The sequence below is a fragment of the Psittacula echo genome (genome assembly GCF_963264785.1).
Source record: "Psittacula echo genome assembly, chromosome: 11".
Taxonomy (NCBI): Eukaryota; Metazoa; Chordata; class Aves; order Psittaciformes; family Psittacidae; genus Psittacula; species Psittacula echo.
This window is the reverse complement of record NC_137746.1, coordinates 11,591,189-11,614,136: the sequence shown is the minus strand read 5'-3', so window position 1 is coordinate 11,614,136 and position 22,948 is coordinate 11,591,189. Positions and strand designations below refer to the sequence as shown.

Genomic DNA, 22,948 nt, shown 5'->3' with positions numbered 1-22,948 from the left:
GCCTTGGGTGGCATGGTTTAGTGTGAGGTGTCCCTGTCCATGGCAGGGCAGTTGGAACTAGATAATCTTAAGGTCCTTTCCAACCCTAACTATTCTATGATTCTATAAAGCACTGCAAAGCAAGCAGTGTTGTCAGTGCTGCTCCATCCCAGCTGCCAGGACCAGTGGTGCTGTGGAGATAGAAAACACATCAAGGATAGGCTGAGTCATCCATCCCCGCACAGAAAATCAGGCATTCATCTACCTGCTCTGATCTTCTCAGGGCCATCCACCACTACCTCCTCATCTATTCTGTCCTCTGAACACTGTTTTGGAGTTAGTTCTCACTGTGGGAAAAAACAGAGATTCGAGTTTCTGCCAGCAACCTTTAAAGCCTAGACAAGAGGCAAAAAGAAAGACACGTTGCTCTTACTCATACCAGAGTAAGTAATTGGAGCTGACCTGAAAGTTGCTTGGAGATGACTGCAGAATATTATAAAAATTAAACTGTCTGATATCTTTCCAAATCTCAGCTATGTTTGCACAGGACAAGTGAAGGAGACACTTTGAAAGCCTGTTGTCCAAGTCCCAAGAGGAGAATTTGGTGCAGCAGCTGGAAATTAGGAGACTTTGCTAGTCTGTGACATCCTAATAGTGAACAGCACCTGTTGGGTACGCTGCTCAGATGGGTTAGAGGATGGTTACTCTGCCAAGTCATTAATCACTATTAGACTGTGCTATCAGGTACCCACTTTTTAACTGATATGCACCAGGAACAGCACAACTTTGAGTTGTTTGCAAAAGGAAAAGGATTTTAAAAATTGGCAAAGTGCTGAAGAAATAGTGGGATTTAGAAAACTTTTGTACTTGTATCTATTCAAATGTGGCTGAAGTGTGGACATTTGCACTTTTCATCTCTAGCACTGACATGAAGAGAGGCTGAAATTTATTCCTTCCCTTTCTCAGGATGATCGCAGACCAAAACACACCTGGAAGTGATGCTCCAGGAAAAACACAGTAACAGGAAGGAAGGAGGAAGAAAATCAGGAGGAAGAAATAAGCAGAATTAAAAGGTGGGGTTTAGCCTTCTTTTGGTATGGAAAATGGATCTATTATTCTGTATCCACCACTCCATCCAAGCTGTGCTGAAAATCCTCATTGTCCTGCTTGCTGAGGAGGTTTGGAACTGCAGTCAAATTCATGGCAGCAAAAGTGAATTAATCTCTGTGAAAAGGACACAGGAGTGAAGTGGGACCATTACTGGTTACAGGTGACCTGCAGCATGACACAAGTGTAATACTCCCCCCAGTGCAGAAGGAATGGACCATGGCACATCCTTAGGGATGTGCTAAGGGCCAAAATCAAAGAGTCTACATTCTCCCTGACTTCTTCTACCCAAATGCCTCCTCTGAAAGCCAGAGGAAAAGACCTCATGTTTCATTTCAACTGGAAAATGGTTTATTAAACAGGCCCAGCAGGTTAAAGAATTAATGTCATTGGTCTTTGTGAATGTTTAGACCTGACAGCGTTGCTAGCTAAGGGGCACTGCGGTTTGGATCTGCAGACATCAAGGACTGCTGCTTGCATGGTGGAAAGCAATCGCTTTTATACAACCTGTTTTCTGATTTACCTGATCAGGCTGACAGACCATGCCAGTGAGCAAGCACTGCAGAAATGTAAAATAACATATACAGTGATAATTCAGGAAGAAAGTATTTTGAATAGACTGTTTGGGACTTGAAAGAGCTCAGGAATTAGCATAGAAATTCCTGGTCAAGTTAGGACTCTTTTTGTGCTCAAGGATGATGTCCAGGTGGATGTTTAACTTCAGGAGGACACAAATAGGCCATGGCGAAGTTGCATTTTGAAAATCATGTTAATTAGCCAATCAATAAGAGGAAGAAATACAGGCTTAAGAGAGGAAGATGGCTAGGGAATGACCCACCTTCACAACAGTTTCATTCACAGCAGTTCAGGAGAGCCAGTCCAGTGCTACAGGAGGGACCTTGGTCTGTCTCGAGCATCATGGTGAGTGGCCTGAACTTGACATTGGGTTCTGGGAGAACCCAGCAGCCTTAGCACTCAGTCAGATTCATGCTGAAGTGTCTGATCGAATAGAAAGTGATGAAAGCCACGCAGCTGACTTGAGATTCTTCCCTCTACATGAGACAGAGAGATCTTGGGCTTTCTCTCTCAGCTGACACTCACTATCAGCAAACACAGACATAGTTGTGCCTTCTTGTACTGGGAGAAGAAACACACCTTTTGAAACTTCTAAGATGAAAACCTGGCTTTTCTCATGTCAGTGGCAAAGATGAACTTTTACAGCAAGACTGGATGGCTGGGAGAGGTATATATGCCCTGCAGAGATTAGAAGATAGAGAAAGCTTTCTATGGCAAATTCAAGTGCTTTAGAGAGAAGCAGTCTGTCTCGGGGATGTTGCTGTTAGTGCTCTGCTAATGGTATTATGTGGTGGTCATTACCCTGACAAGCACTCGATAAAGCCATTTTGAGAAGAGAAACAAGAAAAACAATGTACCAGAGAATTACCTAAAATTTAGATCAGCTCGGCAGCTAGTCTGCAGAGGTGTCATTCTTCAGCATGAAAGCAGCAAGCAACAGATAAAGGTTGTGATAATTACCCATGCCTGCATCCAGCCACCAGCTTGGAGAACCTTTTCTCTCCCTCTGCCTGACAGCAAAGAACAGCACATGTATAGTAAACACGTGTGAAAGAGAAAGAGCATTTGTGTGTCCTGAAGTAATTCCCTGACATCTGGCACTTTCAGGTTTGTCAGCTGTCATGGAGATTGCCGCAGTACTTCTGTATCCCAGGCAGCTCTGCTCCCTCACCCCTCAATGTGCAGAGGCTTTCAGCACACCCAGCACTCATTAATGAATTCATCCTCAGCTTCTTTTCAAGCATTTTGACTGCTGCTTAGTCTACCATAGCCAATATTGAGGGCATGGCAAATATTGGGGGATTTCTCTCTGTCAGTGCATTTATAAGGATGAATCTACAGGCATTTTCTTAAAGTTTGTTGGGGTTTTTTTTGCTGTGACACTTAGCATGATCTCCAGCTCTTGGAACCTTCAAATTCAGAGCCCTAAACAGTTTTTTTCCCTTATCAGTTTGGCACCAGTATTGGTGAGTTTGTGGTTTGGGTTTCTTTTTAGCCAGTGTGTCCATTTTTCATTCTATTTTAAAAAATCATTTTAATCCTGAAGAAATAGGAAGAATGCTTATAGGAAATAGGAAGCAACAGGTTCAAATACACACTTGGTAAACAGATATCTTTAAAAGCAGGATAATTTTATCACAGAAGGCCAAGCACTTCAATGGAATGATGCTGATACGGGACTCATTCAAGTGCAGTGCCCACCACCCTCAGATGCCAGTGCAGGAGGGACTGCACCTTCCCAAAACCTCCTCAGAAGACATGTAGAACAAGCCTAGTGATTTAGTTTCCTCCAAAGCACAGTTAGAACTCCTGCTTTCTTTCAAGATAGCCGTTCCCTTCTTCCTTGTAGTATTCTACTCATTATTGTCCTGGGATGGGAGAATGGTGTGAGGGTCTCCAGACTCATGTCCCCATTTCCCTCTGTCCAAAAGAAGGGGAATCATCTATGTGTTGCTGCAGGCAGTGATGCTCACCCATTGCTATGGAGCTCTGCATCTGGCAGAGAGAATTCAGGACTCCCTGGGCAAAGAATAAAAGAGCATAGAAGTAAGAGTAGAGCTATAATCCTCCTTAAGCCATGCATTTCAACAGCCCTAGAACCAAGGCTGTCTTCAACCCCTTCGCCACACCCTGACAAGGCTGTCCCAGGAACATGGGATCCGACGAGGACAGGAAGCAGGAGAAAGAGCTCATGGCATGGCAGAGCTCTGCAAGAGGGTAGCACAGGCAGGAGAAAGGGGGGAGTTTTCCTTCTGTGCACCCCATAGGGGAGGTTTCTCATCCCTGCAGTTGTCAGAGATCAGGAGGTGAAGGGGAGGTGTAAAACAATATTTTCCGTTCACATCCCTTTCTCTACACAGCCCCATGTTTAATTAAGAGCCTGGAGAATCAAACTCCAATGTTTCATGTAACAAGACCACATACAGAGCACAGTGCCTAACATCTGCATTACTGGTAATTGGCTCAAACTAGGAATGTTTTTAAGATAATGAGCTTCCTCTATTTGCGTTCCAGCCATGTAAACTTCCAGATTAGGAAACGCACAGTAGCTGTTGCAGATCAGCTTCTCTCTGGCTACAACACTGCCTGTGCTGGTGCCCCTCTGTCCTACAACAAAGACATGCTGCCCATCAGTGGAGAAGTCAATCAAGCACCTTTTGAAGTCTGGCTGTGTACAGACTCTTTGGATGAAAGGTGTTATTTAAATATTAGCTGTCATGACGACGAGAATGATTATGGTTATTTTGGCCCTATTAGTAATAATAAGTAATAGTATTTTAAAGGTATTGAAATCTCTGCACACAGCTCAAATGAAAGCTCTAAATATTGCATATTAGAATAGCCAGTCAAAATGTTTTATTCTAAGTATTTATCTTGTGAAAACTCTTGCTATTCTATATGGGAAGTTCTGTCATTTACCTTGAAAAGCTGCAAACAACAGTAAAACAGAATTGTTTGCCATAAATTGTTAAAGACTTCAGCTTCATCTTACTTTTGCAATAAAAGTTCTAAAGAAAAGGAAGTTTTCAGCATTTTCCACGGAACCCATACACATTTTTCACCAGCTTTACTATCCTTGGTAGCCTTTACCAATAAAGATGTGCAAATGGATGCCTTAGAAAAATAGCCCATAAAATTTAGGGGGGTTGTGTGTGCTCTTTTTGCTCTTTCTTCATATAATTTAGTAATATATGTCACAAGGTCATTTAGTAATACTGGTTTTTGTCTGCCTGTATGGCTGCTAGCAGCAGGAAGAGCAGTTCTGATAGCATTTGGAAGATATGTCAAATATTCTTTTGACAAGAGAGAGAAAGACAGATAATTTAATGGTTTTGTGCCTGGGAAGACGGGGTTCAGCACTACATATGAAGCCATGAACCAGCCAAGCTTTGCCCACAGCCCCTGGGAGTGAGCAGCACCTGATGTCATAATGGACAGCAACATCCCTGCTAAAACAGCATCTTGTGCATGATGCACAGGATTTGTCTTTGGATCCATCTTTAAGGTGTCTTTTCTTTAAATCAGAAACTGTGCCACGTCTGGTCATTAATGCAAACAGAGCTGTGATGCAAAGCAGCTGAGAACCTGGCTTCCTCTATCGATATAAATCTCATTCTTTTCAAGTTTTTCTATACTCATGAGGATTCAGAGACCTCCTGCCAAAATCAGCTACTGAGAGAGACTTATTGTTCTACAGTTCCCAGCAGATTCATATTTCCCTTTGGCTACTGCTGAAGAGCAACAACACTGAAAAAGCTTAAAGCAACTATAATTATTCTTTATGCCCTACTGTTCATACCTGTCCAGTGAAATACAGCAGAGGTGCAGGATTGATGCTGTGGTGAGCAGGACATCGAGGGATGTCCGGACCAGGCAGAACATCTCCCCATAGATCCAGTTGTCCTGAACCAACTCAATGGCTCCAAATGGCATCACCAGCACTGACACCAGCAGGTCCGCAAAGGCAAGGGAAACAATGAAATAATTGGTCTTGATTTTCCTGCAAGACAGATCACAAAATTAGGGTGTAGAATAGTTTCACTGCAGCATCCTTTACATGCGGACAGAGATTTAAGCTCTTGTTTGGGTCTAACTTACTTAATCACACTAAATGGTTCTTTCTAATGTACTCCTCATTTTAATGGTCACTGCTGGCTTGTTCCTGGGTCTTAGAGCTTAATATCCACCATGTTCCCTGCAGAAACACATCTTTCTGCTCACACAGAAGAGGCAAATAGATGCTCACAGGCCTCTCCATGTGCCTCAGCCTCACAGCTTGCACTGGAGAGTTTGGGGTGGAGAAGGGGAACTTTATTTCAACTTGTAAATTGAGAAAATCCTTCCAGAAAGCTCTGAGAAGAATCTAGACTGAAGCTGTAATTTTAACTTGAAGAGTACTTTTTAAATCATAACAATAAAATAGAATTAAATCCATTAAAAAACCCACGCAGAATATGAATAGAGACTGTTAAATATCTCACTCTGCTCCTGAGGCTGGTCTGACAACTCCCAGGGTAGCAGCAAAGCATCGAGACAGGAGCTGTGCCTGTGAAAACTCTCCCTCCCTCCAAAATCACTGGCAGCATTTTGCCAGGCTGCAGCAGTGCCTGGCACAATGACCACAGGGCCTTGGTCTGCATGGCTTTCTGAGGGCCTTATTAGGAAACCTGAGATGGAAAAGGGGCAGAGGACAAGATGCTTCTCCAAGGAATTAGCTCTGTTTTTAACTGCTCTATCTGGTTTCTTTACATTGTAAGTGCTAAAAATGTAGCATATGGATACCAAACTGATCCCCCCACCCCAGTGTAAATCTGAATGTGGAGGCACCAAGGCAGTGTGGGTCTGACATCGCAGTTGTGCAATGTATGGACAAAGACACCCCTTTTCATGACAGTTTATGCCCTCAGCTGCGGACATGGGTCCTGTTAGATGGGCATTTCCCCCTGGCTGGGTGGGCTCACCTGAGCTGCCTGTCCCGGCACACGGCCACCATCACCAGCAGGTTCCCCAGGATGGCCATCAGTATAACGGCGGAGATGAAGGTGAGCAGCACGATCTTCTCCGCTACGCCAAAGCCCTCACTCGAACTGGGGAGCACACAGAAACAGAAGAGAAAAGAAGCTGCAGTGGCACTGGGAGAGGGTTGCCTGGGCAGTGCTAAGGTGCTTGGGCACTTCTTGTTGTGAGTGTGAGAGCAGCATCCCCCCACAGCAAAGCAGCCTTCCCACCAGGACCATTAATAAAGAGATTTTGTGCTTATGAGGAAGGCTGCAAGGCTTGTGCTCATCAGCAGAAAGGCTACAGGCAGAGGATACCCACAACACCCGCAGCCACCCACCTTTCCCAGCGATGGGTACACCAGCGTGTACAGTGAAGGAGCCCATCTCTGAGGGCTGGAGTGAACTGTGCCTGATTTCTGAGAGTCCCTTCCAATTGAGAGCCTTGGGATGAAAACATTTTCATTCTGTTTTCACCTCGATAAATGAAGTTATTTTCTCTGCAGAAGTGTTTTGGTTTTCTTTCATTTTTCCATTCTTCTCAAAGTTTTCCTCAAGATGAGCATTTTACACCTTGAATTTTGAAATCTATATAATCTTTTCCCTTGTTCTCTCTTCCTTTCACTCTGCAACACAGAACAAAAGCCAGTCTGGCTTTTTTTCTTTTTTGTTTTTCTTTTTCCACAATTAGGGAAAAGAAAATAAAGTTTAAAAGGAACCTGACATCCCTCTACCCTGACGCCCATAATTTCTTTCATTTAATGACAAGAAAGAAAAGAACAAGGAAGGATAACACAAGAACACAATGTTGGACATATTTTAAATCTGCATTTCTACAAATATCTTGTCAAATGTCTCAAAAAAGTTGGGTTTTTTGAAGCCTGCAAAGCAGGGAGGTAACACACAGCACATAATAAATAGTGTTCGATTCCTCATAAAATAGGTTTTATAACAAAATTCTGAGCCATTTTTCTTTTAAAACTATTTCCAAATATGAATCCAGAACAAAATGCATCCTAAACCTTTGCCATTTTGTGTAACTTTCCCTATGACTTTACACTGGTGAGAATCGGTGTTTTTCCATAACTGGCATTAAGAGAAGCATTTGACACTAATTCAGCAGTGAAATTTCTTCACAGCACACAGAGCTGGCATTCAGCACCCGGGATTAACGTTGTGAGATTGTGCAGGTAACTGAAAGATTGAAGTGTTATTCTGATTTACTTTGACTTCCTCCAGGGTCATTTCTTATTTACTAAATACAGCCCAGACTTTTACGCTTTCTCTCTTTGAATTGTCCTGGTTTTGGCAAAGCTGAGAAAAATTAGAGACTGCTGAAGTCCTGCCTCTGCTACCTGTTAATAAGCTTCTAGGAACTGACCTCACCCTGAGTCTGCACTGCAGAACATCCACTTAATCACAATCTCAATTTTTTGTCCTAAAAGCAACGCCACTTTGAGTACAGCTTTTTTTGCCCACTGCCTATTGCATCAGTGGGTTCAGATCGCAGCCTGCTGCAGTTGAACTCTTCATACTGAGTATGAACAATACCTTAGGAATTTCTTGATTTTCAATGTTTTAGAAGGAAATACATCACTGTGAGAGAGATGGGATGTTTATGAGCAAATAAAGAACAGGAAAAGAGATTCCCTGGCCTCACACTAATTTCACAGAAAACAACAGCGCTAGGCAGATACATGCAGGCTCAAAACCAAGTGCAATTATATGGCTAATAGGAAAGAGGTTCAAGGCAACTGCATATCCTATCTTCATAAAGGTATGCCCATAGGCCAAGTGGTGCTTTCTCACCTGTGACAGCACAGGTAGCTTTTAATTCCAATAATCTTCTGTGTGAAAACTAAAAGATTAATAAATGTCACATACAGTAGACACAACTCTATAAGGTTTCAAGGCAAAATGTCCCTTAGTGCTGCCAGGCACATGGCCTTCTGAAAGTGGGCTGCAGAGGTACAGAGAAGGGGATACGGGTGGCTAAGGGTGAAGGGTATCAGGTAAGGAGGTGGGTTTTGTCCTGTATTGGAATGAATGATCCCAACCCAGAGGTAAAGGCATGACTGCTTCTTTTGCCCTGCCTGTTATCAGTGCAAATGTCAGTAAACACAGTCCTGCTTAAGGTAGGAAGGTCTCTGGGGTTATGCTGAAGCAGTCAGACATAGCCACAGGTTTTCATCCAGCACTTGTTTTTGTGCAAGTCAATTATAGATGCTAAGATAGGAGAAAGGCAAAGTCAAGATGTGTTTTATTTAGGATCGGAAAGTTTGCACTTAATTAGAAATAGATGTCTACTGAATTTGACACTTCTTCAGTGGGGGCAATTAATGCTCCAAGAAGCTGGCAGCTCCAGGCAAATACTTCAGTGTATGCAGAAATGTTGACAAGGCTCTGCCTGAACTAAATGTGTCCTTCCCAGTTTTTACTGGAGAGCGCTGCTTCCCAATACCTTGGCTCGTTAGTTCTTGGACAACTCTTGCAACAAGTGGATTTTGTGCCTGCAAAGGTTGCACTGCAACTGCTGCCTGCAATTTGGCTACACTGGCCCAGTCACACTTATTCTCATCTGACAGAATAAAATTCCTATTGATCAAAAGGAATTGCATAATCCATCATTCTGACAGTGGCCTGTAGGAAACAAAATACCTACACACATACAGCAGTACCTCCCTTGCATGCTCTCTCATGCCACAGAGGTCTGCACCACAGTGGGCTTGTGCTTAACAACTTGTGGAGGATTCATTTGCCTTCCTCTCTTTGGTCTGTCTTTTGAACTCTCAGTACATGGTGAACACTGTCTCTGGGCAGCTTTCCTTCTTGGTGTCACAGTAACATGCTAAATGCAAAATCAAGCAAATAGTACCAGTTTCTGTGCTTCTTAATTACCAGCGAGCACCCCAAATTCCACACAGAGATTCTTTCCTCAAAATTAAAGGTAACTGGCATCTAATTCCTTATTTTAACACTGAAATTCCAAGCCATCCTAAAGAACTGACCACATGGCTGCTCCTAGAATAGGTGTCCCTTCTTCCCCTGCTAGAAATCATTCTCCCTCTCTCCCAACCATCCCCACATACAGCTGATCTGCAAGACCTTATTTTCCTCGGAAGCAAATCCTGCACTGGAGATTGTGGGAGGCAGGAAGGTGGGAGCTGCTGACACCTGAACCTGCACTGTAGCCAAGTCCTTTGGAAAACGATGAGCAGCCAGGAGCGGGTCCTTCCCTGTGGGCACCATGCACAACAGATGCACAAGAGGTGCACACACGGCTCTGAGCCCACCACTTGCCCAGCTCCTGCAGGTCAATGTTGCACAGCTGGGGAAGGTCAGACACCTGTCAAGCATCAGTATTTTGAGCATGACTGAATGCCAGAGCCTTCATTAATAACATTCAGTAGCAGAAGACACCATGAAAATTAAAGTGAAACGGAAAAGAGCTTCAAAGGCAGGTCTCAGCCACAGGCCTTCTAGCTGGGTACCAGGTGGGATGAAAAACACCAGGAACGATGAGGATGCTGGGATTAAAGGCACCTTGACTGCCAAGCTGTAATTGTACCTGCCTAAATAAGCTTTCACAATAGGCTAACATTGCTTTGTGGCGACATCTGTGAAACAAAATGTCAAACCACACTGAACAGCACCGTACAAAAGATGCTCCTTGTCCTCCTGAGTGAGCATGGGTACACACACATATGGTGGCACAGTGGTAAAGAGGGCGATGATGGTTTAGTTTATACAGAGCCAGGCTGAGTTAGATTTATAGTTTGTCTTATCTAGCTTTGCTCATCCTTCTGCTGTCCCTAAACAATTCTCATCACTGCTTTATTTGAGCATCTTGCAGCTGCACTTTGCAGCGTGTACAGAGGGGGAGCGACACCTCCCTCACCCCAAACCCTGCCAGGGTGGTGAGCTGTGGATGGGGCTTCTCACTCAACCATACAGTGCCTTGGGAGGGGGTTGACACTGAGCCACATGTCACCAGACATTGCCCTGCTCAGAGACTGAGGGGTGCTTCAGCTTCAGCCAGTGTACACAGGCACCACTGCCCTGAAAGCACAGGCATCCTATTCTGCATCATTTGACTTGGCTGGCCACAGCCAGAGCTCTGAACAGAGGCCAGCAGGTCAGGAACACACACTGGCACACTTGTCGAGGAAGCATTTGCTGTGGTAATAGTTTCGAAAGTGTTTGGGAGATTTCTCCAGGGAATATTTCTCTCATGCCATGTTGCATTGCTCCCCTGGGGAACATTAGAGAGCCATATGCACCACTGGCAGCGCAGGAAGGATGTTCATCTGGGCTGTTTCTATACATCTGCCTTTTAAATAATCTATCACAAAGTAGGAATATTTGTTAATTATTCAGTCTCAGTAATTCAAAGCTGTTAATAATGAAAGAAGTGGATATTGCTGTAAATTAAAATCAATGGTTTGCATAACATCTTTTATCAAATCTGAGCACTCTGGCTTCCAAGCATGCTTCCCTGTTTAATAAAGTAGAGATTGATGGGTTTGCTATTATGAGGAAATGAGATTCAGACAAAATGATTGTTGGTTAGTAGGAATATAGAAATCACTTAAGGAAAAAGGTGAAATACCTATGTGGAATGAATGCTTAAAACCCATACATGGATGTATTTAAAAGGCTCTTCTGTATAGTCATTAAAGAGAGTAAAAAAAGTGTAATTATTTTTTCAAGCTCAGTTTCTACTTTCCTGTAAACACCGCAAGTTTTCTAAATGACCTCAAGTGCTTCTGCATATTTTATGCAGCAATTAAACCACACACATCAGTCATGTTGGTAAGACCACGTACATTGCTCCTCTGGTTTTCGTTACACATCACACCCTGACCTCCCTGCACTGCCACAGGAAAATCCTCTCTAATAAACAGCTCAGTGCACCTTGGGTAATACACAGACACTCCTGCGGGAGTGCAAGATGGAAAAGAGAGTGAGGGTTGAACAAATAAGACTTGGCTTTTGGGGACAGAGAACCACAGCTGATACAAAGAAGGCTGAATGGCCCATTTCCAAACTGGAGACGAATAGCTCTGCCTGCAGAGGTAACCTGGAGGAGCATCTCCTGGAGGTAGCCAGAAACCATAGTGAGCACTTCATAACAAGGGATGTGTGTAATCATCACTGAAGGAGATTAAAAGCATGGAGCAGTGGGAGCATGTGAAAGAGCTTTCCTGATTTAACAGTGGCCTCAGTGTATGGGGAGTACATGGAAGAGTTGGTCCGCTTTGTTTTCAACTAAGCCATGGCTTTTCCCTCTGTAACTCCAGCTGACATCTGTAAATCTATCTGACATCATGTGGTCTTCAACCACAAATAAGCTGTCGTTTCCCTCTCCTCCTTTCTACTCCCCTGATTATTCCTAGGCATAAAATCAGAGGCTGTGTTAAATACTTCAAAATCAAGATATGTTATTTTACGAGTAAACCTAATAATGCATGTCTCAGTATAGAAACATGACAATAGGGAAGATATTATTTGATCTATGGCTTTCCAACTGTTATCATATTCTTTTGTACTGCCACCTAAAAATATTAATCATAAGTCAGCATTAATCCAGAAGCGTGTAATTTCTTTTAGTGACTTCAAATGCTACATTGCCTGTGCCGCTTCACTTCAGACTGTGCAGATGGCAGGACAACTTCTAACAGATTCAAATCAATTATGCACTTCACTTCTGTTTTAGAAACAGATTGAAATTAATTTAAGTATTGACAAGCCAGAAATAAACAGCATTCCACGTATCAAAATAACTCAGTCATATGGTTAGCTTGAGTGCTTTCTTTTTAACCAAATAAATTGCGGCGGTGGGGTGGGTGGGAGGGGATGAGGTTTTCTCCTTTCATACTGGTTTGAAACAAAACTATTGATAACATCACTGATCCTGCACCTCCGCTCCTACATATCTCCTGGAAGCTGAATGCTACAATGCTTGGAGAATTGTTTTAAGCAGGTGATAATACTGATTAAAATCAATTGTCAAGACGAAGCAAAAAAGACAGGCTATTTAAATGTTGTAAAAATTGCTGTGTGGGGGCTGTGCAGTCAATCAGTACGTGCCAGGAGCACTCTCCCATTCAGGGGTGGGTGCACACTGGAGCCTCGGGACCCCAGGAGACATCAGGGCATGAGCTATGGTTCCAGCCCTGCATGCTCCCTGGGCTGTGAGACTGCCCAGATTCAGGCTGACAAGCAATGCATAAGGGGCATCAAGTGCCAAACCAAGTAGAAAAAAAGCAAGCTTTCTGCTGGTCCATGCCATTTCTTTAGCTTACATCAGCAGAAGTTCTTGCCTTTTCCAGATGGAAACTGGATGTGGGGCTGGATGATCCTGAACAATGAGATGCTTTATCATCATCTTCATACAGGTGAAGGTCTGAGACTGAGAGAGACAGATGGCAGTTTGCACAGTTACATGGGTAATGTGTGACAGAGGTAGGAGACAAACCCAGACCCAGTGAGTCTCCAAGGAACTGCCTGAGCCTCAGGACCTCTCCCCTTGCAGGGAAGTTAGGTGGGAGTCCAGCAGCCACGTCTGTCTCTACTTTCCATACAACGAAGGACGAAACCTGGCTCTGCTCTTCCCCAGATCAAGTGTTACATAACTTACACCCACATATGAACGTACATTGCTGTGAGGCTGATGCATTTAAGTACAATCCTTGAAAACCATTAGACTGACAACTAAGATAAAAGATAAAATTAACTTATGAAACTAGCATTAGATTCAGATGACAGTGCTCACATGGAGGAAGGACAGCTGCTCCAATCACTTTGTTTGGATCCACTAACAGCTACTGCAGGAGAGCTCTTGTGCAAAGCCCTCTGCAATGACAAATCACAATCTACTCAGAGCTGCAGGACCTCGGCACTATGTTTTGTTCCTTTAATACACTTTCAAGTCTTCACATTTTACTCCCAACACCCCCCTCACTTCCTGAATAGTCCCCTTTCATGTTCACACAAACATAACTATACTTTTCGGATATGCAGGGTCTACTTATTTTAATGAGGTCAGCATTATGAAAAATCAAATCTCTGGTTTAGGCATAGGAAGGAATTTAGGCACACTACAAAGCACAGCAGAGATGTTGTAACAATCATTTTTCCTTTGTAAATGCTGAATAAAACTGAAGATCAAAGATGCCTTTAATCAGAAATGCCTTGATCAGTTCCCAATTAGAATTGCTCCTCAGAATTAAGCCCACTGCATCTTCCAAACTACAAGTCAGTTCAAGGAAGAACAGAAGATGATGAAAGAAGCACAAAAATAAACCTGACTTTTGGTATATATTCCATATTAATAATGAGATTATCCTCTATTTTCCAGGTAAGTTGCTCTTGCCTATCTTATGTCATACAGAAGTCTTAAACAGAGCAGGCTGTATGTTCAAATGACAAAGACAGCATAGTTATATACTCAGGGGATCTGATTTAATGAAGCATCTTAGTTCCCAGCAGCATTCCCATTAATTGTCATTCATTTCACTTCCATATGCTATAAATGTTGAAAACAGAATCTAGCATGTACTTTCAAACAGGAATCTTTGTGATTCAGTTATTGTACAAAAGAATTTTACTTTACAGAGCCATGAGCAACATCACCATCACACATACATGTACCACTATCTCAAGCTTTATCTCAGTAGTTTAGAAACAGAGAGTAGTGATGCAGACCTGTGACATAACCTCTTCTGTGATAGGCATAAGCTGGAAAAATCATGCTAAACATACTCTGAGTGCCCAGATTTCTCACAGAAAACTGTGTGATGTCTCCTGCAATAACTATGTGCAAAACTGAGACTGATCAAGCAGAGCCCACTTCTCTTTAAGGGTGAGCTGCTGCTCCTGGGCTAAAAGCATTTGTTTCCCTGTCTTATAGGTTTTCCCATTAGGAAAAACCAAACGTAAGCCCTGCCGTATGCCCACACACTTGTTTCCCCAAAGATAACTCTATGAAAACACCCTGATAGAAGGTCTTAGTCTTTATGGGCATTCTTTTACTGAGTTCTCATTTTAAAACCAGGGAAAACCTTCGTTCCCATCTTTTCCAAAAGCAAGGAAGTTGCAAGTCTTTCAAATCAACAATCATGAAGACTTTGCTCTGCTTTTGCAAGCAGTATTTACAGCCAGGGAAATATTGTTAAATGAGAGGCATTTAGTCAAAACTGGTGAAGAGCCCTGGCATCAGGCTGTATATTAAAATATCCACCCTGTGTACTTTTCCCACTGCTTGGGACAATAAAAAGACAAATACAGCTATTGGCTGTCTAACTTCTAATATTTCCTGGATAGTTTCCCAGTTTCAAGGACCTAGAGGAATGAAAGAGTTTCTTGTTGTTACCCCTGCTAATGGAAGACTTGGCACAGACAAGATAATACATTGATTTCTGGAATACATTTTATTTGAGACTCCCCACAGACACCCTGTGTGGCTCTGAGCCACATGAAACCAGTTCCCAGCTCATTCATTACCAGACGATGCCAGCAGGCACTTTCACTTCTTTTTGAAGACTGTTGGTAGAGTTCATCTGTTTGGCTCCCAAGGTGTGTGCCCCTTCGAGTGGTTGACAGAGTGATTGCCTTGTGTCCCCAGGGAATGGTGTGCCTCCTTAGTCCCTTCTTCAATGCCCTGATTTCTGAACTGCCCAACCAGTTCCCTGTACCCCGACACAAAACACATCGGTCAAGCTTGCAGAAGTCATCATTGAGAGGTCACACATTTCCAACTCTGCTACCTCAATTTGAGCTTTACCATAAAGACATGAGTTTTGTAAAGCTAATTCCAGAGGTGTCAGCCAGAAACCTTTCACTTGTTCACCAGCTCATTTTGTATGAACTTCACTATTTTATTTGGGCTCTAGACCACTGTTTTATTTGGGCTCCTTTATAAGCAAGGACATGAAAAGTCATTGATTCAAGAACAGAGCACTCAGATTTCTTGTTTTATTTAAACCTCCTTCTATATCCCCAGCTAAGTGCATGTTCTGAATACTCTCCGCAAAAGCCTCATCACATTTCTCGCTTCAAATAAACAAGTGAAGATGTCAACCTGGGCAAGCAGCAGGATAGAGGAAAATCAAGCAGTTGGAACTGCTTTGTAGATAGTAAGTGCAAGCATTCTACTCAGATGCAACCCAGATTGCACCCAGAAGTCCCTGCATTTCTCTGAAGCCAGCCTAAGAAGCTCCGGAAGTGTTCGTTCAGTTGTGATTTCCTTTGGCTAACAAGTGCAAGAGCTTCCAGGAGGAACATCTCACCATGCTCACCTGCAGAAGCCCTTGACAAAGATTCCTAGGGAAGCTGTTACAGAAGAGAACAATGTGAAGAGAAGAGACTTTCTTCCCCACAAAGGAGTGAAATGACCTTGAGGCATCAGATATGGACTTTGCACGCACAGGTTGGTTTGATCCACAACTGGGAGCGAGCTGTTACCTCTACCAGCTACCTCACTGCAGGCTGATTTTAAGTTTTTTCCAGTTTGATTAACTGACCACTTGCAAATAAATTACACCCTGATATACTGGGTACCACAGGTCTATAATCTTCTGTGCCACTGATTGAGGAAACTGGTCCAAGAACTTTGAAAGGAAAAGAAGAAGAATTCGAGGGGAAAACAGAGCTCGCCCTACTGCAAATAAAACCTATTGCCCAGACATACTTGGAAACAAGCAAAGGCCTGAAGTTTGATAAAATACAGCAGAAACATAGGATCAGTTTAAGGGTTTAAAAGCTTATGGAGGAAGAAAGGCTGGGCACGTCAGCTGTATCGTGGCCCTATTGGTAAAGTTTTGAGACAAGTGAAGAAGAAAAAGGTAAGCTGCCTGCATCCAGCATCTTAGATACACCTATAAAATGACACTGCAATCTCAATGCTCTTTTCAAGTGTTAGAGAAGGGATCAACCAAGCATAGAGACACAAGGTTCAAAAAGAGCAGACTGCAACAGCCATTTGCTTTTGTGTGTAATTTGTTCCACCTCAGAGCAGGGAAACCAGCTTCCAACCCGGGGTTGGCAGGTTCCTGCCAGTGCTGAGCAGCCAGGCTGCTCAAGCAGGGAGGTGTGTTCCCATTGGACTTAAATTCTCTGCTTAGGGGTCTGCAAGGTTGTTGGAAACACAGTACATCTGCCAGTCATAAAGCACTGAAAACTTTAATTAGTGACATTTCTGGAAAGCTGCTGCAGTGCATCTTAACTGAGGATGAGCACAGAAAGTTACTTTGGTTTGCAGTTCATTTTCTGCTCATTCAAACTTCAACAGGTATTTCAGGTGAGGGACACTGTTAGCTGAATCAGTTTACAGCTTTGACCTCCAGTGAAATCTTCTGTCTTACAGTGCGTGACTAAGACTAATTCTAAATAGATCTTCACGTTGCTGCAAGGAGACAGCATCCACAAGGGCTTAGAGCGTGGCTTACAGGAGAACACATAAGCAATACAAAAACACTAGGTGCCTGCACTGGACTAGTCCCAGATCTGCTGGGCTCAGGAAAGCATACTGAACAGTAGCTGAATTGCAAGAAATAAAACCTCCATGTTTCACTGTAGCTGCCAGCTCAGCCCAAAAATCACATCCCCATTATGGCCCATAAAAATGGAAATTGCAAATAATGACAGTAATGGGACCAAATCTATTTCAGCTGCTTGGGAATGAAGGAAAAAAAACCAACGTATTCTTCCACTGTAGCGTGGCCCAAAATCCACAAAAGCAGTTTAATTCGAAAAGAAGAAAGGCAGTCTATTAACCTTCCAGGGATGTCTACCAGCAAAGAGGAGGTTTACCTTGATGCACAAGCCCCAAACAAGCTTCTCTGGCAGCCCATGCCTCCTTTCTGCAGAGTAACTCAAAATCTGTCTGGACTCCTGTGACACCCTTTAGTTGCCCATGTCCTCCAAATACCCAAGCCACTAACTGGGTGTGCTCAGAAACATGCCACAGCTCTTGGGCAGCTTCCTCACTGCTGAGCTCTCAGTCCCAAGAACTTCTTGACTAAATTAACATGAATCAGGTCCTTCCTGAATATCTTCTTTAGTTAGATGTATTTATTCTCCTCTTACACTTCCCATTAAGTAGACAACAGCCTGCCCTCAGATAAATCCTCGGAGGTCTCAGGAAGCTCATGAGATTTCATGGTTTAAGCCCAGATGGTAACTCAGAACCAAGCAGCCGCCCGCTCACTCCCCCCCTCTTCCTCCCCCTGCTCCCAGAGGGATGGGGAGGAGAATCGAAAGAATGTAACTCCCATGGGTTGAGATAAGAACAGTCCAGTAACTAAGGTATAACACAAACCACTGCTGCTGCCACTAATAATAATAATGATAAAGGAAATAACAAGGGGAGAGAATACAACCGCTCACCACCCACCAACTGATACCCAACCTGACCCAAGCAGTGATCTAACCCTTCCTGGCAACTGCCCCTAGTTTATATAGTGGGCATGACGTGCTGTGGTATGGAATACCTCTTTGGCTAGTTTGGGTCAGGTGTCCTGTTTCTGCTTCCTCCTGGCTTCCCCTCCTCCCTGGCAGAGCATGAGACTCACAAAGTCCTTGGTCAGAGTAAACATTACTGAGCAACAGGTGAAAACATCGGTGTTATCAGAGCTGTTCCCAGGCTGACAGTCAAAACCACAGCACTGCACCAGCTACTAAGAAGGAGAAAAATGGCTGCTACTGCTGAACCCAGGACAAAAGAGCAAGCCCTGGTAAAGTCTCCAGACTAGCCTACCAACAGTGAGCAATGAGCTGGCACATCACCACAGGCCTATGATCTCACTGTGGGAAGAAAGCTTTGAAAACAAACAAACTTTGTATTTTCAGGTCCTGGCCTTTAAAACAAAGTTGAACAGAACTGAAATGCCAATAGATAGAACTCTGGAGATACAGAGATGGAAAATAACAATCTGAGCTCTAGGAGCCAACTGGGAGCTCGGATGATTTTCCAGATTAGGCTAAGAAACAGGGGACCAACTGAAGTAATGTGTTTACACATATCTGACATCTGGAACCAACTTCTTTTAAACGACATGCTCTTGTTCAGCACTGTACCCAGTGGAGTCTGCTCTTACCTCTATCTGGTACCCTGCTGGAACAGTGACCCAATATTCCCATAGGGAGGGTGCTTGGGCTGTGAAAGTCACTTAGCAAACAAACAAGCAGATACTGAGTGCATTAAAGCTTTAGGGTCATTGAAAAAGCAAGGAAAATCTGCCTGCTGTTAGGTGGCAATACTCTGTGCCTACACACAAGAGCCACAGTTAGAGATGAACTGTAAGTGCCCAACCTAAGGCAGTTGACAAGACAGGTATGACCCCAAAACAGCCATGAGTTTTCCTCTGCTCTCACGTAGGCACAAGCTTATGTGCCGCAGGAAGGGAAAGGCCCTGCTCAATTCTCTCTCCTTCACTCTGACCCATCAACAGAAGGATAGCTCACCCCATCCCTCCCTAGAAGCAAACAGGGCCCTTTTCTTTCTCCTTCACTCCTCACTGAGCTTATAGCAATGCCAACATGCAATAGAAAGGTCAGCTGTTGGGCCATTTATCACAGGTATACCAGCAGAGAGCCGGAAACCCAGCATCTGTCTCCAGTGGCCCTCTCCAGTGTTGATATTCTGTTTCAAATGCCTTTTTTTCTGCAAGGAGATATATATATACACATATATACATATATATATATAAGTTTCCAAATTTACCGTTCCTCAAATGTGAGAAGTAGAAGGGCATCTGTCAAGCGTGAGATTAAATTCTCCCTGTAGTCCACGGATCATATCCTGGGAAGGACTTGAACTGGATAAGGTCATACTAAGCTTTCAACGTTTCAGAGTACAAACTTCATGAACCACAAAAAGTCACCTGCAACAGGCAGACCCTTCACCTCTCCACCATGCAGGTGCTTAAAGGTAGCTTGGCCTCTAGTAGCTTAGGTTGTACGGAGGGATACAAGCGCAAGGACTGAAATTGTCTCTTTGCAATGTAATCCCAGCAGTTCACAGTACTAATGCCACCTTGTCTCTCCATAGGATGAGGAACCGATTGCTTTGCTACATTTTTCAGCATGCCTCAAGTTGGAGTCTTCCTTTTTGACCCTTTCTTTAATGACCTTCCCTACAATGGATTCACACCAAACACCCAAGACTCCCCAAAAGCTTCATCTCCACAGGGTCCCTGTTCATCAGATGGCAAAGTGCGTGTTCAGACAACATATACTTTTCCTTAGTGTTCTGTCTTTGGGAGGCAGACACAAGACACAGGATGGCAAGTCCTTGGTTAACAGACGGGGCAACGGGGCAAGCAAGTTCAGCCAGCGACTGAGGTTCAGACCTCCGACTGTTTCCCAGACTAAGGAGTCCCATCGCTGATGTTTCATTGCCACAGTACTGTAAGGCCAAAATAAATAGTGGAAAGACTGAACTAAGAAAAGGAGCACATTTATTATCTGTGTCATAGATGCACTCTGCTCCAGGGTAATAGTCTATCAACAGCCATTTACACTACTTGATAGCAGGTCCTAGAAACAGGCCAAGTAAACAGTACAAAATGATTTGCTGCAACACCTTTCATATCTGAGATAGTAGAAATGCTCTTTCCCAAACAGTGAATGGCTCATTCTGCAGCTGCACACACTATCGCAGCAGGATCTGCAGCAGGTAACAGCTCAGTGGAACTCTCAGCATTGCAGCCCTATTCCCAGGACAGCATTCCCAGAAGCTGAAATACACCAAAAAGTTAATTTTTATGGCCTAACTCTTTGACAAGGGCATTTTCATCTGTGCAGACTCCTCAGGGCACACTAATAAAAGCAGAGTGAAACATTGCAGGCTGCATGACAACCTTACGTCCCTGGGGAGGATCAGCACATGGAGACAAATGGTGGAGCTGCCCCTTTGCACCCTCTAACTTATTTCAGAGAGCATATATGTCCCATTTGCTCCACAGCTGCCATAAAGGAGCACACTGTTAATTTGCAGAAGCTGGAGCCAGGCTTAAAAATTCCATTAATTAAGTGTTGGCGGAGGTGTTTGGAAAGATGTTCCGATAAATATAGTGCTATAAAGTGTTTCCCTAGAAACTGAGAAAAAAGTTGAACAATATGAGAAGCACCCAGGCTGGTAACTGCTACTCCTCCCGCTGAGTGGTGCCTGGGCTGCAGAGAGCATTCAGCACAGAGAACTTCTTTTGCAGGGCATTTCGGATACTGAGGATTTTTCATTGGTAGCACAGGAATACAAAAGTGAGCCCTCACACCATGCTTTGCTTCCCTGCGCCCTCCTGCTTCACCCCTCTTCTTGCACCCATTGTCAGCACATGGGAAACACTCTGCAAAGTCTACAGCTACAGGTTCTGAAATGCCCCATGTTTTAGTGCTCCCAGCTCATGGACTAGTACCTACTTGCCCTTGCAGGACTTGCAAAGGCTAAACTTGCAGCATTTGAAGGGGGCCTATAAGGATGCTGCGGAGGGACTCTTCATCAGGGACTGCAGTGACAGGACAAGGGGTAATGGGTTAAAACTTAAACAGCGTAAGTTTAGATTGGATATAAAGAAGAAATTCTTTACTGTTAGGGTGGTGAGGCACTGGAATGGGCTGCCCAGGGAAGCTGTGAATGCTCCATCCCTCGTCGTGTTCAAGGCCAGGTTGGACAGAGCCTTGGGTGACATGGTTTAGTGTGAGGTGTCCCTGCCCATGGCAGGGGGGTTGGAACTGGATGTCCTTAAGGGCCTTTCCAACCCTAACTGTTCTATGATTCTAAACAAACCCAGCAACCAGCCACCTTTCAAATGGCTGCTTATAAAATGGGTCATTTTGCTCAACAGCACAGTTTACACATGGCCATACCTACAGCTGATATAAATCAATACTGTTAAGTTTTGTCTCATAAGAGATCTGTAGGGTTTTACTTCACTCTTTTCTGGCACTGTGTGTTCTGCCTGCCATTACGCTCGGAAGTAGATGCACTCATCCACATCAGCTCAGCAAGCAGAACAAGACATCATACCACTTGTATACCTAGGGACAAAAACACAGAGCCGTCATCTACGTGCTCCTCTGATCACTGCACCATTCCTGCCTGGGGGATGCAGGCAGAGGAGACAGGACTCTGTAGAAAATCTTCTCAATCAGTATCGCTGTCTCCACAGAAGTGCATGAGCAAATACCTTTCTGGATGGACACTGCAGGTATTACAGGAGGACTAGAGCTGATCTTCCCTTAGAAATGGGACTAGGAAAAGAACAGTGTTGTAGGCTGATTTTGGCTTGTTAAATGACATTTTAGCCTGGTATTTCTCACCTAACAGAAATGTGATCAAAGAAATCGAGATAAACAATGATTTAATTATGCAAAGTGTAGAAGCTGGACAAGTTTTGTAAAGAGCTTGTGTATACATGAGAATAAACACTTACATTGCAACCTGCTGCAGGAATCTTAAGTTATTTGCTTTCCATGAACCTCCACTGGCAGGGCACTCAGAGCACACAAGCTCTTTCATTAAATCCTTCCGTTTTCTACACTTTGGGCCATTCAACCAGACACTTATTTTGTTCCAACCACTCAGCACAGCCTCCTCCTTGCCCAAATGCCCACCTCTGCTTTTAGCCCAGTTTTCTGCCTGTCCTGCCTCACAGCTCAGTCCTCACCCCCCTCAGTCCTCATTGCTGGCTGCCAATGTCTTAAGGAAGTGGGGACCAGAGCACACTCCAACTCCTCTCCCAGGACATCCCTTAGCTTCTTCTGGGATTTCAGGGATATGACTCTTTTGCTCCATCTCTCTCTCATTGCTTACTATTGCTCCTGTTTTCCCCAGGTTTGGATGGGGAGAAGATACCCAAGACCTCTGCCTTTTTCTGCAGCCAGCCATCCTGCCAGTGTACCAGCTTTAGGTAACAAACCCATCTTAGAGTCAGCCATCAACAGCACCGCTTCTTGATGTCCATGGAGAAAAGGTATCTTGGGCCAACAGGCAGGGCTCTGGATTTGGGACTCACTCCAACATACAACTTGATTCAAGAGGGCATATAATTGAGAAGGTCTGTTGTCAGAAATAATGTTTACTATGCCTCTGTATGAGGGCTTTGGGAACAGCAGCTAGGGTAAATAATGGAATATTTTTGCTTCCAAACAAACACAACTAATTCAACCGATTTGATTCCTTGTTCCCCCACCTTGCTTCTCATTTCTCAAAGTCAAGACAAGATTAATGAACCCCACGCAGTACTGCTGGAGGGCTCTGTGTTTTCCAGAGTAGTTCAAGGCACAAA

The 22,948-nt window shown here is 43.8% G+C and overlaps 1 protein-coding gene across 1 annotated transcript in view; it reads right to left on the bottom strand.

The window, feature by feature from the left end:
* HTR4 (5-hydroxytryptamine receptor 4) overlaps nt 1–22,948 on the bottom strand; it is a gene marked incomplete at both ends in the record, with an annotated part of 129,754 nt that overhangs the window by 64,339 nt on the left and 42,467 nt on the right. Inside the window, 2 exon segments of the mRNA XM_080626923.1 lie at nt 5,462–5,662; nt 6,624–6,749. Coding sequence (XP_080483049.1) covers nt 5,462–5,662; nt 6,624–6,749 — 327 coding nt within the window.